We start from the raw sequence: 17,398 nt of genomic DNA, 5'->3' as shown, positions 1-17,398 counted from the left end.
CTTTAAATAAAATCCATCAAACATTGCAAGAAGGAAGGTAACTGCTCTAACTGTAGAGTATGAAAAAACCCCACTAAACCAAAACCCACCAAACACAGAGGAAAGGAACAATAGATGAGCATTTCATCATAATATGGAGAATATAAAAAAAGCCATCTGTATTACTACCTTGCTCTCGCCACAATATGTTTGCAACTGCAGCATGTAAGAGAAAGAACAGAAAACACATATGAACAAGAAAAAACCCCCATGAAATGATACATCAATTCTAAAATTATTATGATTCTTTAACCCCTGATTCACTAAAATACTTCTACGGGTAAATCAATGTAAACAATGAATTAACAATAAGGTTAAATAAAGTTCTTTATGTCACGTGACAAAATTGTGATTAGCTGTCATGGCTATTGGGGTTAGGGTAAACCCCATCACCCCCCATTATATCTGCCCCCCCAAGATAACTCCATTAGCATTTATCAATAGTGTGTTTCAAAGTCCATTACAAAAAGCACGTTGAGTTTACATACACGTAAATTATGTATTATTAATTACAGGTGATGTAATTTTCATCATTTCCTTTAAAAGCACTGGACTTTGAAGAGATTTATTTCAGGACATAGTTATGAGAGAAACATGTAAAGCCGAAGTGAATAGAAGATATTACTCTGTATTGCTGTAACACAGCCATGCTACTAAAGTTGTCATGCTGTATAATGTTTGCCATTATCTTTGGAAGATCAAGCTGGGAACTGTAAGATGGCATGCTAACCAGCTAAGTGCTTAAGTTGTTTCCACGTATTGCACCATCTTGTTTACATTTTCATTTTACACCTTTGAGATGAATAAAACCTGATTATCTTAATTTTGCTCTTTCTGCCTGGGGAGAATAAAAATAAACATAAATATAATGTTGCAAATTTTAAATATTTAGAGCTCAGCATGCCATGGAATAAATTGTTTAAAATACCATTACTGAAAACCAGTGTTTTGCAAAGTAATGATCTTAAGAAATACAGAAAAATTAAAGGAAAGGAAAACAACACAGAGAACAAGTATATGTCACAGAGAGACATACTGAAATTGTAATGTTCAATGAAACGCAGCATTTCAAGAGCTAAAAACATTAATGTATTTTTTAAAAAAGTTTGGAAAAAGTAATGGAAGACACATTATTAAAAATCATGATGGTATACAGAAGACCCTCAACTGCTGACTGCTTAAGGTTAAGAGTAGAAACAGGAACAACTATCATTCCTGAATAGTCCCAGATACTACGATTTTCCCAAGCACCTTCTACTGGGCTGAAGACAGGACCAAGATAGGTCTTCTGCCTCATGCAGCACAGTATTTCTCTTGTTCTTGAGCTCTGAAAGAATATACAGAGCTGCAAACATGTAGAAGGGTCCTTCGAAAAAATGTCAATCTGCTTTGTGACAAGCTCAAGATTTAGAGTCTCAGGATAACAGAGCTACTGGGCTTTTGTTTTTTCTCTCCCTCTCCTCTACTATTTTTTGTCCCCTGATTTTTTTTTACCAATTCTCTCAACAGAGCGATCTCATTATATGACCTTAGACACAGTATTTAAACTGTGTCATTCAGTTATTCCTTGATAAAATGAAGGTGATGATTACTTTTTCAGTGCTCTGAAGTGTACAAATGAGAGATCCCCACATAAGCAGAATGTAGCAGTTTTACTGTTTAAGTGAAGTGATACTGAATATTAGAATTAAAAAAAGTTCCCCTTTCCTAACACTGAACATCAATGCAGCTTTCAGACACGCTCGGTCTTTGGTTTATTATCTTTAAACCAGTTTAACTCTCTGGATTATGTGTGCATTATTTTCAAATACCGTCCTCGCGTTTCCTTTAACCATTAGGATGCAATAAACTGCCAAAAGCCAAGATTAATGGAGTGTGCCATCTCGTCACTTACTCAGGCTGAGTAGTAAACCTTTACAGCAGGAGGCAGAATTTCTGTTGAACTGCTGCTAAAGTGAAAATGGAGTCAACATATTTTAAATTTATTTCTCAGTCATCTGCTTTTATCTGATTTCAGGTTGTTACTTTCAGGAGAGGCTGGCTTTGAAGGAAGTCTTGACTACACTGGCCGAGTATGTGTCCTCCGGACATCCAACTGCTCTGAATGAAACTTCTTGGCAACTAAATTGCTAACACCACTGTAAGTCTTAGATTTATATCCAGTGCTGACAGCACTGAATAGATTTGGTGTACTGTATGTTTCAGTGGCAGACATGAACAAGAGCATTTAACGTGTCTCTTCTAAGCAACGTTTGGTTGCTTGTGTTTAAAATATTTGATTATTCTCCTGAATTAGACCTCTGACTACAATATGAGTTGCAATCATGAGATGGAGTATTAGTTTAATGCTTTATTGGCAGCTATTATTTTTTAAATAAATACGTGATCAGTTGGTCCTTCTCATCAACTAAATAAGGCACCTGCTTTGCAAGCACTATGCAGTCAAATCTTTCTGTATAAAAGCTGACAACTTCAAAGAGGGAATGTCAAGGTGTTTGTATTTGTTTTCTTTTGCCGAAGTGTTAAATAGGTCATTTGTACTTTGACAGACAGGAGGAGGAAAGACACAGCCCTGTGGTACCAGAGGCCACTGATAACTGGCCTCGGAGTGGCACTGGTGGCACTAATCACAACCTTTGGACCTGGCAGTTCAGCCAACTTTCAGTTCACCCCGCTGCCTGTGCACCTAGCCTGTACTTTGTCAGTTCTTCTTTGGAGATATCATGGCAGACAGTGTCCAAAGGACTTCTAAGGACAAGATAAACATCTACTCCTCCCCTTATCCACTCCACAAGTCACCTGATTACAGAAGGCTCTCAGGCTGACTAGGCACACTGTTCATAAATCCATGCTGACTGCTCCTAAACACATTCTTGTCCTTCATGTTTTTAGGAATGGTTTCCAGGGTTATTTGCTTCCCAGGGATCAAGGTGAGGCTGCTGGGCCTATCATGTCTAGGATTCTCCTTCTTGCCTATCTTGAAGAGTGACACTGGCTTTCTTCCAGTCTGCAGAAACTTCCCCTGATCCTTCAAAGCTAATCCAGAGTGGCCTCGCAATGCCATGGGCCAGTTTGCCCAGCACCCGTGGAGGCATCCTACCCAGCCCTCTGACCTGGAAGTGTCCAGTTTGTATAAACGGCTTCTAATCTGATCCTATCCACCACAGATAAGGCTTCCTTGCCAGAGGAGGAATTTCTTCACAGACTTTCCCAGTGGTGTTACATTCCTGGGGCCATTTTTGCCAGGAAAGACTGAGGTGAAGACGACCTTCAGTACAACTTGACTCTTTCCATGCCCTTTATCACCAGGTCCCCCGCCCCACTCGGCAGCAGGTCCGTATGTTCCCTAGCCATCTTTATGCTGATGTCCTCATACAAGCCCATTTTTTGCCCTTCATGTCCCTCACCAGATTCAGTTCCAGATGGGTTTTGGCACTTCTTTTATCCCTGCATGCCCAGACAGTGGCTCTACAGTCAGTTGACAGTTCTATGCTTGTCTATTTCATCTTATATGTCTTAATAACGCAAATTTATTTCACCAGGGCAACCTGGAGGATCTTCTTTAAAATTAGTTTTCCCTTCACATTGTCAGGAAAGAACCATGTAATGTATGGCATTGAGACCCTATACATTTAGCCATAAAATTATACTATTTATCAGTCTTTTTTCTAGGGATGACATAGGAATGAAAATAAAAAGTAATTACAATTATTCAACGGTGTGAAACTACACAGCATCAAATGAAATGACTTAAGATGCTAAGTACAGAACACATTAATTTGTGTTAATGCAAAATGATATGTGTGGTTCTGAGCTTTGCTCACCTAATAGAGATCAAGAAACCTCACATTTTTTAATAGGTCCTATAACTTCTATTCAAGAAAAATGTCCAGTCTTGAAATAAAGACTGTAATGCTGGATCAAGAACAACATCTGTAGATGGAAAGTATGCTAAGAAACATATTCTTTACCTTCCTTTATGGTTAAGCTAAAATTCACGTATTTAGTAGCCAGACCCTATACTCAATTCTCACACATTTATAAACTTCAAGACGTAAAAGTACATAATTATTGATAGATTTTAGTAATTTTTTTTTGGTTTTAAGACAGAACACAGCCCATCTTCTCTTTGCTTTATTTCCCTGATGTATAAAAAGGAGGGTATTCAGACAACATACAGTTATTAAATAATATAAGGAGATGTACTGAGAGCCTTGCAGAAGATACTGTACTCAAGGAGTTAGTGACCTTGAGTAGGCTATGTCTGCTACATCGGGCCTTGTACGTAAGGCTTGAGAAGCCTGTGTGTTAGCATGGGTAGCTGCTGCAAGGGTATATGCCACAACGCTTGTAACAGACTGCACTGCACACTGGTGGGTGTTATGACAGAGGTAACATTGTGACCTGTCAGAAGATATATGGTTTTGTTTGTCAAACAAGATAAAAGCCGCCATAATATGGGAGGGAGAAGGAACCTCTCCATGGACGGGATCTGCACAGCATGCTGTGGGAAAATCCATCTGGAGTTTGTCTGATGCCATATGCATGCAGGGTACCCAGTGTCTGAAGAGATGTGAGATTTACTTGCTATTCCTCTTTTTACTCTACCTTAAAGCAGCTATTTTATTACACCATTTGTTGCTGGGCCTTTTATATTGACATCCAAAAAGAAGCCTGCACCATGCCTCCCTCTCCCCCCACCTACTCAGTGCAGAACAGGGGAGAATCCATGTTTGAGGATATCTTACTTTTTTTTTTTTTTTAAACACACACAGCTCCATAAATACCACTCTTCATGGCCCTTACATAGCTATTATATGCTTTTGTGCTCAGACCCAGCCTTTGATTATGAGTAGCTAATATAACACCCGAAAGCCTACTCTTCATTATTCATTTTGTGTGTTTGCTGAACAGTAATAGGTTGCACATTTTTCAGTAAACTCTGTCCTTAGTAATTCATGAAATTCTGCAGCAGACAGTAACAGCAGTACAGATTCTTATCCTCTTTGGATGAAAACAACAACTGCAAAACCCCATGGTATTTCTGTTACTAAATGAATAACAGAGTACTACAATGTCACTTTCCAAATAAATTCTTTATCCTACTCCTTATCACATTGGTAATAAATGTCATTACATTCACCTTTCTGTCTCAACAGCCAATGGTAGAGCTTTCAACTGTGTCAACTACAGTGTTCTTCCTCCTTGCTTTTCTTTTTCTCAAACATTTAAGGCATAAGAATTGGAAATAAAGTATATGTGTGTATATATATATGTACATAGATATTTTGCTAAGAATGACATTCAGTGAATTTGGAGATTAGATTTAGCTCTTCTGCTCCCTTTTGGCCATATAATTACATGTTCACATTATCAGTAATCAGTACAGAATACTATATATATCCAAAGAAAAACAAGATCAGGGCAATAAGATTCAGAAAAGAAACCTGTTCTTGAAGTACAATACTTCGTTTTCTTCCAGAAACAGTTTTCTGTCCATCACATGCATCAGTGGTCATTATGCAAGAAGATGTTGAATGCACTTTTAAAATCTTTTAACTTTTAAAAAACTTTTCTTTTAAATTAAAAACTGACATTCTTTTGCAACGATTTTATGTATGTGTGGTTAAATAATCTGAAAATTTCCTTTCTTTTCTTCTAGCGTTATGTATGATGAAAATAAAATAATAAATTTCCATAAAATGTTATTTTGTGGCACTGGCACTCAAAAAAAGTGGATATCCAATAAAACTTTAACACCTGAGAAGTTTCCTAGCTTTCTGCACTAAAAGAAAAATCCAGTTTAAAATGGTTTTAAGAAGAGGGAAAAACAGCAGAAAGCCATCTTTTCTGCACTCTGTATTATTCTGATAAATGGGGGGGTGGGGTGCGGGGTGGGGTGTTGGAACCACTGACATCTTCTGAATGCAAATAATGATTTTTCATTAATATAGAACCACTGTTGGGGGCTCCGGGTTTTGTCTCAACAAAACACAAGCCTTGTGTTTAAAATTATGGAAATATTTACCTGAATTTCTCTAAGAAGGTAACAGCTGATAAATAACAGTCAACAGGTTTATATCAGCTCATTATGCTAGACTTTGCACCGCCACATCAGAAATCACTGTCCCTTTCCAAGCCTTCAATCTCATAATGGCAAGAGGTCACAAGCAGATGTAATAGACAATAGGACAATGAAGAAGATGCAATAAGGCCAAATGGCAAAAGCGTGGAATTCAATGTTATTTTTCACAATTATGCCACCATAATCTGCTATACTTCTAATTGTACAAAAAAGTAATTTCAAGTTTCAAGGGATGCTCTCTGCTTACTTCATTGATAGCCACGAACACCGTCCTTACTAATCATATACACATCATAAAGAAAATGTATCTTACTCTTTTTTCCAGTATCTCTAATGTATAAACACATGTCTTTATGTTACAGGGTAAATCTATACCATCATTACTATCTGGTTGCTGAGCCACACAAGGTTTTAATTATCATTTTTATTTTAAAAAATAATAGTGCTAAAAGTGAGGATGAGATTAAGGTGATTTACTTTTTGCTCAACTTCTACTATCAAGCAGACTGGAAACATATATGCACATATCTGCTTATAATTTTATTCTTATTTCATAAGAAATTCAGATTTGTTGGTTTTATATACAATTACCTATAAACCTTATTTTTTAATGAAGCAAACTTTTTTCCTGAAGTTATCTGTTGCTTGCTTCAACAATTTGTGAAGTAATTATGCCAATACAAATTCTATCAAAATTCCATTCTGTTCTTATGTGACATGCACTTTAATCTCATGTAAGATTAATACAATAACTAAATATCTGTTTTTATGACTCTTAAACTGTTGTTCAGAAGTTATATGTCAAAGTTAACTGCATTTGGTCAAATATGACCATGTTACCTTATTGTTCATTGATTTATTTTCTATAAATCTTTATAATTAATCATGCTGAAGTCCCTTCCCATAGCACATTAACTCAAACCAGTCTACACTAGCAGGAAGAAAAAATGGTTCATGAGCTGAATTTCTACCCTATACATGGAAGTTTAAAGTCTTTGCCTCTGATGCTGTCAACAAATATAAACTTGTTTAGCTCTGCCATAAAATTAAATGCCAGCATAAATTATCTCTGAAGAAATTAGGTAAATAGGTACCATTCAGTATAAGATATGACAGGAAGCTTCTATTAACATTGCATAAAGGCTTTCAGAGAAAATTTAGGCCATAAATCATAGTCAAAAGGCTTTCAGTCTCATTCCAAGTTCTAGACAGTGGAGATGCCTGGTTGCTTATGATGGCCATAAAGCTGTCAAGTCAGTAGCATTCAGATCACATAATCCCTTGTTAGGTAATAGGTCTATGTTAGGTAATACACAAAAATGGCACAGTTAGAAATAGATCTACTTAGTGGTATGGAACGGGTATATTATTTTTTAAATTTAATCACAAGACACAGTACATAAGGCAGATAATTTTAATCCTGCTTTTTGTGACTAGTCGGAATCTGTAGGAGAGGTTGCTTTGCAACACAAGAGTCCGTGATGGATGACCAAGAGTAAAAGCAACCAAATATTAAAATATCATCAAGTACTGTCAAATTGGTCTTGAAAATGCCTTAATAGCATTACTTGATAATTTTCTATCATGATAGTTGTCTCCCCAAGGTACACACATATGCCTCAATAAATTTTAGAGAAATACTTAAGAAGTCATACTAATCAATAGTAAACTAAACTGCACTTTATAAAATGAAGTTTTCGAAAACATTAAGAGAATGAAAATATTCTAAAAACCAGAAAATGAAATAAACAACAATAAACCCACAACACTGTTTAAAGGGAACAGAACATGTTTTCATGATCTATGACTAGCTCCATAGGATTATGCTACATTGAAACTGAGAAGAAACCAAAGCAGAACTGATAAATATACCTGTCAAAGTCATTGAGAAAGAAGAAGATAAAAAAAACCCCAACAATGGATTTTTAAAGTTACTTCACTTCCAAATATTTTACTAGTATATGAATTTTAAGTATCTGAAAATCACCCTGGAAATATTCCCTTGTCTTTGATGATCACTCTTTTTTATTTTCCTGATTTCTGAACTGCCAGATTTTCTTTTTTAGATCTATAGATTACACTGATGGTCTCTATTCCATTATTTCAATTAAATATTCCCATGCTACTATAATTTTTCCTTCCTATCCTTTTTTTAAGATTATAAAATGATTTATTTATAGTCCTTAGCTATGCATTATATTCCACATTCAGCTAACTTTATTTTGACTAAAAAATGAAATTTGGACCAATTCCATTGGTCCTACTACTACCTGAATCTAACCTAAATAAACAAATTCCACAGATGGAAGTTGCCATTCCTTCTTCCTCTATTTGTGATTATTACTGTACTTTGTATCAAGAAAAACGGCAGCAACATCTTGCCAACTCAATCTTCCTCATAAGTGTATTGTCAAGACACCGTGTCAAATTATCTTTGGTCTACGTTTGAATTCTTCTGCTTCCCCATAGTGTTTCAACAAGATCAGGATGATGATTTTCATTTGCCTTATGGCTTCAAGGAGTTGGGTTGATCCAAATCTGTGTTTGTGACTATCAAAGGTAGCCATCAACATAAATCTGCAGTGGGCCTGTCAGCTTGTGTGCTCATGCTTTAAATGCTGCTAAATCCAGTAGTATGGAGGAGAAAGCTATCAGTTACTAAAATGTTTGAAAATTCCTTAAAGTACATCTGCATGTACTGCAAGCTAGAAAATGAAAAGCCACCTTTATCAGTTACTGTAGAGATGCTGGAGTGCTAGAATAAGGACCCTATTTACAAAAAGAGAGAAATATCAGTCCTCAAGAAAAGTAGCAGCTTTAGTTACAATTAACATTCCATTTTTGTGCTAACAGATGAAGTTCCAACAGCTTGACATTCCTTTACATCAATGCAGCAGCAAAGGACCCAGAAATCACCACAAACGATTGCTCAAGGTAGAAGTATTGTGATACCAGAATTATTCAAGGTTTAAATTGGACTGATATGAACGTTTTTTCTTAATGTTCCATTGAGAATATACCTCTATAAATATTTTTCCTTATTTTCACAGAAGCAGGATAATAATTAAAAGAAGAGGCTGATTAAATACTTTCTACCTTACAAAGGAACCACAAAGAGGGTAAATTATGTGTAGTCAAGACAAACATTTAAAATAAAAAGGTTCAAATGAAGTACATAAAAATACTTGCTAAAAGTTGTTTCAGATGTTTGGTCTGGTGCTATTAGTTTTGAATAATTTTCAGACTATATCATGAAGTTCAAGAGGAGTACTGCTACATATGCCCCTAGAAGCTCCCCCACTCCTTGGAACTTGGTAACTTGAGTAGCTGCAGGTTAGACTGAAGTGTATATCCCAGACAAAAGAATAGACAACACTCGCACAGAATTCAATTCAGTAAGAAATCAAAGGAAATGAATATGATTATAGGTCAGCTAATACATTCTAGCGGAAACCAGGTCACCCCAAACAAACCTGATTATATTCTTCAGATGCAATTATAAGTTTGGAATGTAAAAATCCATACAGATGTAACTTGGAATTTTGCTAAACATCTGATCTGTTAACACAGAATATTCTGATTAAACAAGTTATACTATAGTAGTAAAGTACATGTTAATTGAATAAAAACTGCCAAATTGATTAATCTGAAAAAGTAGCTTTCATTGTTAAATCATTAGTAAAGGTGAAGACAACAGTGCTGGAATGTGTCCAGAGAAATGGATAGTGAGTTGTCTAAACCATTTTCATCAATGATCTGTAAACAAACATAAAATAATTTCCTAAGAAGCCTGCAAATCACCTGTTATGATAAATGACAGTTTCAAAAAGTTGTTTCAATTACTTTTTCAAGTACATTGCTAAAATGATTACATTTTGATACAGCCAAATGTAAATTTAGACATCTAGGGAAACATAATACAGTTGATGTTTCCAGTGGGGGGCTGAGAAGGTGGGAAGGCACAGGATTTGGAAAGTGAGGCCTGATAGGATATAGGGCAGGTAGTATATAAACATAAACTTCCACTGCTGATACTGCTGGAAAAAAATGACAAGGGATCAGTGGACATGGAAGTAAAATGTTACCAAATTTCTATTTTTTTCTCCAGAACATTAAAGATTCAAATAATAAATTTCCTTCTGCAAAGAGCCGTTCCCATTTTTCAAGAAAACCATACCAAAATCAATTACAATCCTCTAGGCAAGGAGACCGTCTGAGTCCTATGGTAACCATCTTATTATGAGAAACATCTACTTAGTGCATCTGAGAGTAAATAATCAATATTTAATGATGGTATATTCATAGGGCAAGAATTCTTGAGGTCAATTTATTGGGGAAAAACTGAGAATCAAAGGAAGAAACTGAGGGAAAAACTGGCTTCAATATGAAAACTAAACATTATTCCACATTACTGAAACTGGTTAATTAGTAAAGCAAAATACAAAGAGAAACAAGGGATTCCCTGACTCTGTCTTTCTAACTCAAGCAGATACATTTCTGGGAGGATACACTTCAGACAAACAAAGCATTAAATCTGTACTGAGGCAGAGCAGGATGCAATCTTGTGAAATTGAGAAGATACCGTTAGATGAAATGGTTGCATCATGCTTAAATCTATGAATCCATTAAATATATGTTCTGAAAAATCAAGCTACATTGGAATGAAACTAAAACCAGATTTTAAACTGCTAGTTGTATTATAAATGTGATTACGCCAGAGGCTCCTTCCAGCACAGCTGAATTCAGGTATTATTAGGGGATCATGACAGTAGGGGAGACTCTGCTGTCTTCAATGAGCTTTAGAGCAGGTTGTTAATCCCCAGAATGTTTTCACCAGTCACAGCAGGGGTTATCCAGCTATCACCCAGACCAACTAGCTCATTCTTGATGGCTTTAACTGCAAAATTGAGGGAAAATGTAATTCACAGCACAAAAAGTTTCCAGTCTCTAGAGAACAGTTTTTAAAACAGCACAGTTTTTGCATTCAGAAATATTTTAGATGCTCCTGTTGTAAGAGTAGGATATACAGATCTATTCACTGTATATGCTGCATGGCTCTTGTTGACTATCAAACTCATGATACTTTAAAATGAATGTTCTGAAAAGGTATATAAGGAGCCAAAAAGGCACAAGAATTACAGAGGTAATTATTTTTTTTTCCTCTTTATTAATTTAAGATGCTAATTAATACAGAAAAAAATAATAATCTAGTGGGTATAAAATGTCATAATGATCATAAGTAGTTTCCAGTCACAGGAGAACATTTTCTTGAAACATTTACTTAAGGCTAAATCTTCTCAGATTAAAATATAGATTTTCCAACAGATTTTACAAAACCTAGAAGTTCTCAGGCAAGGGCCCTGTTGAGAAGAAGACAGGAGAACAAAGACCATATGAAATGTATGCACACCAGGAAGAACATTAATGAGAGAACTGGGCTTGTGCAGCCTGGAGAGCAGGCGGCTTTGGGAGCACCTAATAGCAACCTCCCAATGCCTACAGACGTTCTCAAGAAGACAGTCAGGCTCTCCACAACTGGCTCTGCAGCGACTGCTATTAGAAAAAGCAGACAGGCTTTCACACACACAAGACCTTCAGGTCTGACACAGAAGCAGAATACTTCAAAGCCTAAAGAAGAATTACTGAGCATTTAAATAGTAAAACTGCATTTAGACACATAGATCAGGGAAATCAACTACTGACAGAGGTGGTCAAAATGATACATGAACAACTAGATAAATAAATGTTATCAAAATTATCTCACACTACAGACTGTTCCTACCTAAAAACCTTCTTTTGACTAATTCTTTTCACACTTGCAGATTTTCCTTTAATATACATTTACACTCCAATATGCTTTATTTCTTAAAAAGGCAAGTTAAATACAATGTTCCACCTACTAGAACAGTATAAAGTTCAGTTTCTCAGATATCACTCTTATTTATTCTGATTGGTACTAGAAGTGGTGGTGTTGTCCACGTGGATGAAAAAGGAGCAGCAGTATAAGACATACACTGTCACTGTGTGATCACAAAAATGTAATGACATTAAAGTGACTAGATACTCCTGGATGCAATTCCACATCTTATATAGAGGATTATTATGTATCTTTTAAGGATCACTTTGCCCTTGTGCTCCTATCCCTTTTCCTTCCATCCTCTCTCCTGCAGTGTTTAAATGGTCTCAGTAACCTGTCCTCTTTCACCTGCTGCTACCTGTGTCCTCCCTTTCTTCCTCACATTATTGGCCTCTTCCATTGCCCCTCTCCCCAGGTCTCTTTAACTTCTTCAATTTACTCAGCCTTATTCCTCCTTACCTACCTTTCCTTGGATGCTACTTGGAGGACCACTCAAAGAGCCAAGAATAGCCAAGAGCGTAAGAAGAAAATTAACCTCACTTTCACATCTACGTAAGTCCATAGAGCAAAGAAAAAGCAGATACATTGAGAATCTGCTCTATTCTGGTAGTCCTAAAGCCTGGGTCTACTGAGTGCAAATAGTATCTTCAGAACTCTACTGAACTCCCAAGAAGTGTCACCCCACTGTATAGATCAGTGACTGCTTGGAGATTTTTACTGTGTCAAACACATTGTTTTTGTTGCCATATGTTCTAGTTAGAATCTCGCTGCATGAACCATCAATACCAAGTCCCAGAGTGTGATGTACAAATCTTTCAATAAAATGGCGTAGCATTTTTTAACATGAGTGAAATCATGTTTTCTTCCTAATATCTCTTTTAGGACTGACCACAGTATATTAGCAGAAAAATTAAAAACTAAAAGCAATAAAAAAACTGTTGTTTGAGACAGCCAGCACTAAAAGAATGCTTCAGTCTAAATGGTCAACATTGAGGAATTAAACAGAATCTGATAATAGACAGGACCAGATGCTTATCACTTGTACTTGTAAAAGTATTTATATAGGTAATATAAACTAAAAATTTCCATTACAACTTCAAAAATCTAGCAAAAAGTGTGCATGTGTTTGGACACATTAAGTATATCAAATTTTAGCTACAGAATGAGTTAACTGGTAAAAGACAATGCTGAACTTAAGGTATTTTAAAGAAAATTTAATTCCTCTTACCTGAGACAATGCCAAAATGAAAGCATAAGCATGTTTTCAGAAGTTTTATTTTTAGTGCACACTGGAAAAGGCTGACGTGTTAACAAGAGGTCAAACTATTCTTGAGTCTGTCATCCACTATTAAAAATTGTACTTAAGTGTGATAGAACGATGGTTCAGTGTTCAGTGCTGGCATCTACTGAACAGCTCTGGATGAGAAAGCAGTTTTACAGTATTTTCCATTCACTTCTATTTCAAATTACCACCTTGATGATAAATCATTATCATTAAAATATGTTGATTTTTCATGGGAACTGGAATTCAAATTTCTGAAACTGCAAACTTCAAAATAAACAATGTCCTGACACCCCTAAGTCATAATCTACATTGCATATTTTTAACTTTGCTATTAGCATCACACTTCCCACAGTGTGTTCAGTATAGGTTTGCCATTCACTCTCTTTTCTGTTTATAATACAGACAGATGCATCAGATGCCTCTAATCAATGCTGTGAATTTTGGAAAGCTAGCAATCTGCTAACACTTTTAGCCACACAGGTGAAGGAAAGCTTCGCTTATTATTTAACAATCTATTTATCCATAATGGCACTAGTTTTATTTTAGGTAGAGGTGCCAGAAAATATAAACTTTTATCTTAGGAGCTGTTTATACCACCTGTTCCCAAAGGAACGAGCTAGTCATGCCCTTTTTACTACATATATTAAAGTTTTCTCAAAGCACTGTGCTGAGTTTTCTGCATAACAAATTTGGGATGTGTTGAAAATGAAATTCCGCTGATAACTACCAAAAATTTAGCTTATCATGCAAAGTAGCATTAAAACCCAAAAGCTTTTGTATGCATATAAACAATGGGTCAGATAAGTACAAAAGAGAACGTTTCCTTTGACTATTAAAATTTCTAGGAAATAAAATCCATACACTGGTAAAGACGGAACCACGTCCCGAATTCATTAGGTGGCTTAAAAAATGACTATCAGGCTCAGTGCAGTGCAATTGTATTTTACATTTTTGAGCTCCACTGCAGAAGTTCTCACTACCTTCTCAATAGCCAATCAACTCAATGTTCTTTTATTTTGCTATGATTTCTACCTTATGTAACACATAAAAAGTATACAAATTCAGATTAACTGACAAGCTAGTGAGAATGTGTTCTACTTTCGTTCAAAGCAATATCCTAAGAATTCCAAAAGGGAGTACTTCAGTAAGGAGAGGGGGACGAATAAAAAATTATAAAGGTAAACACATCTGCTTTATTCTCTTAAAGGAGGATAAAAGCAAAATTATTTTTAAAAATGTCACCTATGACAGGCATACTCTATATCAGATCATATGAAATCACATTTACATCACCAGAGACTATCTTTAGAGTGTAACTTGTGTGACCGAATCAGCAGGTTTTAAATTAAAGTAGTAGTAGTACTGTGTTTAAAATGTGTAGGTGGGGGAACAAAAGCCCGCAATCCTATCCAGATGGTTTTACCTGTGTCATTTTCTTCCCTAATAATCCCTAATCGGCTGCATGAACTCATGTTCTGGGAGAAATATAAAAACAAGCAGAGAAGAGTTAATAATAAAGACCTTCTCTTAATCTCAGTTTTCTAATGCTAGCAACTCCTCCCTGTCAAGGGACTTTTTTTAAAACAGAAGCTTTTTTTTTAAATTGCTTGTATGAAAATTTGTACCCATGAAGGCAGTTTATTCATGTAGTTGTGATAATGATATTGATAGTAACTACTTTTTTTTATTAGTATCTAGCTTAATCTTCTTGCATGTACAGAAATGGGTTTCTGTGCCAAAGCAAGCAAATCAGAGTATCAAAGTAAGCATCTCATGTAAACAGCTATTGCACCTATATTTGAATAATGTAATTATGCAGCTATGGACTATATATGTATTCACAAATTCACCAATTTTTAAGAAACCATGTCTAGACATCAGGGAACACAATGGTAAAGTTCTTCCCCTCAATACACACCACAGAACTTGAAGAGTAAATGACTTCTATAGGAAGAAATTAGACTATGTCTTTTGGATTGTCTTAGAAGTAACTGGGTTTATATTACGTCTTCCTTCATTCACATCTTTCATGACACTGATGGTCATCATAACTTACTGCCAGTAGATTTTAAAGCACTTGTTGCAAGTGGTGCTCATTCCATAGCATGTGATTTTACAAATCCTGTAGTTAGCTGATCTAAAATTACTGTATCACATTACAATTCCTGAAAACAGGATTTTGCATAGGTGTAGCTATTTCTGCATAATCGCCACAGATCAGTTCTTTAGAGGATACGACAATTAGGTAACTAAAAATCTTGGAAACTGGACAGGTGTATATAAATGTTTTCTTGTTAAGGGTAAACAAATCTTAACCAAACATAAACAAATTCTAGTTTTGTAATTTGGCAAAATTCACAGTTTTCACAGACTGCAGAAGGCAAATGGAGGTGACCAAGCTACTTCGTATCACCGGATTACTAAAAATTCAGCATGATCAAATAATTTATTTATCCTCAGCTGCCTTCTCAGAATGTCTGAGGAGTCATTTTCATGACAGTTAAAAAAAAACAAGTTAAGACTTTTGAAATGACAGTTATAATTAGTATTACTGAAAGCAGCTAAGTAAAGATATTAACATTTGAATTATAAAATTTTCCTGCATGGAAGACTTCCTCTGAAGCGTTTAAAGCTTAATAAACCCCCATGTAGCTGAACTCAGTATCTTGTCACAGGAAGTGTCAGGCAGGTTTCCAGCGCTACTAATTCTGCCTCTGGTATCTTCCGTCAAGTACTTGGCACTGTTGAATAAGCTTCTAGATGAACGGGAATGCCTTAAGTTAATGCAATCAGACTCAATAGTAAAAATAACTATCATTTTACTAGATTTACTTCTAATCAATATGTAGTAGTCATTAAAGTAACATATTTAAAAGGAAAAAAAAAAAAAGGCAAAACCAAACAGGTGAAGTGTAAACTCAGGAATGCATTTTTCTGAGCAGAGGAAAGAAATGGAAGGGGAAAGAAGAATCAAGGCAGATAAATGGCAGGTAAACAAGGTTTATAGGACCCACTACCATTCAACAGAGGATAAAGGAAGCTACATCTTGGTAGTGGTAGAGATTTCTTTGGCACATTGAACTCCCAACTTAGCAAATGAATGTGATCACTGTTGCTCCGCATTTCTGGAGAGCCACGGTTATCCAGGCACAAGGCAGCATGGGCAGGCTGGAACTGATTTGGACCTGCTAAGCACTCCAGCAGGTGAGATGAAGTCCTGTGATGACTCTCATGTCATGAGTGCCAAATTTGACACTTGGTTTACCTCAAGAACATACAGGAAGAAAGACTGGAAAAAGTCTTCCTCCCACACTACCATCAAGCCCTAGAAACAACACCATGACTACTGCTGCTTTGCCTTATTCAGGCATCCAGTTCCTTTTTCCCTTCATATTCCCTTCATATACAACACATCTATCATGAGGAAGCTATCCAAATTTTAACAGCAAAGTGAAAAATATGTCAGTTCACAGAATGAATCAGAGATTTCATTTTACTTTTAAATAAACTTCAGATTACACACTCTGCATTCGATGACTCTTGGATATCATTACGTAAACTTTTTTAAAATCAAGTTATCTACACATTCTCACTTTAATGTATTCAATGTTTCATAGTTTTTAATATGAATTTAATGTTTAAGTGAGGGCTACATGTATTTTTATACTTCTCGTAATACTTACGGGTCTTCCGAGCAGAATCTTCTACAAAAAGAGAAGAAATGTCTTCATCCACCCCTGCTTCATTCTTTGCAATACAAGTATACGCTCCTGTATCTTCATAGCGCACGTTGCTGATGTGAACCTCACTACCATTTGCTGAAAGAAGAGGAAAAATTCAGCAGGCGGACATGCTACAGTGCTTTCAGATTATACATTCAGAAGGCTTTTTCCGCTCATGCTAATTAAGCCATTTTCATTTCTGAGTTCATAACTTGGATGCATGCCAAACTAATCTAAATGTATTCAACTGGCTAGTGAATTCCATGCACTATTATTTATCTCACGGATAACTGGAATACCTCAGCTGATTTTGCACTTCAAAGCCAAATATCAGCCTGAGGTTTTATATATGTTTAAATGACTATCACTGTCTTTAAAATCAGGTAAATGCTATGTTTTTATTGTGTTGC

At 35.8% G+C, this 17,398-nt stretch overlaps 1 protein-coding gene across 4 annotated transcripts in view; it reads right to left on the bottom strand.

The window, feature by feature from the left end:
- FSTL5 (follistatin like 5) overlaps positions 1 to 17,398 on the bottom strand; it is a 322,446-nt gene that overhangs the window by 51,682 nt on the left and 253,366 nt on the right. For 2 of the 4 annotated variants that reach the window (XM_037377605.1, XM_037377613.1), the window contains exons 10-11: positions 16,950 to 17,084; positions 169 to 195 (exon numbers count right to left, since the gene is read on the bottom strand). In XM_037377605.1, coding sequence (XP_037233502.1) covers positions 169 to 195; positions 16,950 to 17,084 — 162 coding nt within the window. The remainder of the gene's footprint in view (positions 1 to 168; positions 196 to 16,949; positions 17,085 to 17,398) is intronic. The other 2 variants (XM_037377621.1, XM_037377629.1) reach the window with 1 other exon arrangement.

Source organism: Falco rusticolus, chromosome 1 (assembly GCF_015220075.1).
Source record: "Falco rusticolus isolate bFalRus1 chromosome 1, bFalRus1.pri, whole genome shotgun sequence".
Taxonomy (NCBI): Eukaryota; Metazoa; Chordata; class Aves; order Falconiformes; family Falconidae; genus Falco; species Falco rusticolus.
The sequence above is the reverse complement of the archived record's forward strand: the minus strand, read 5'-3'. Positions and strand labels throughout refer to the sequence as shown.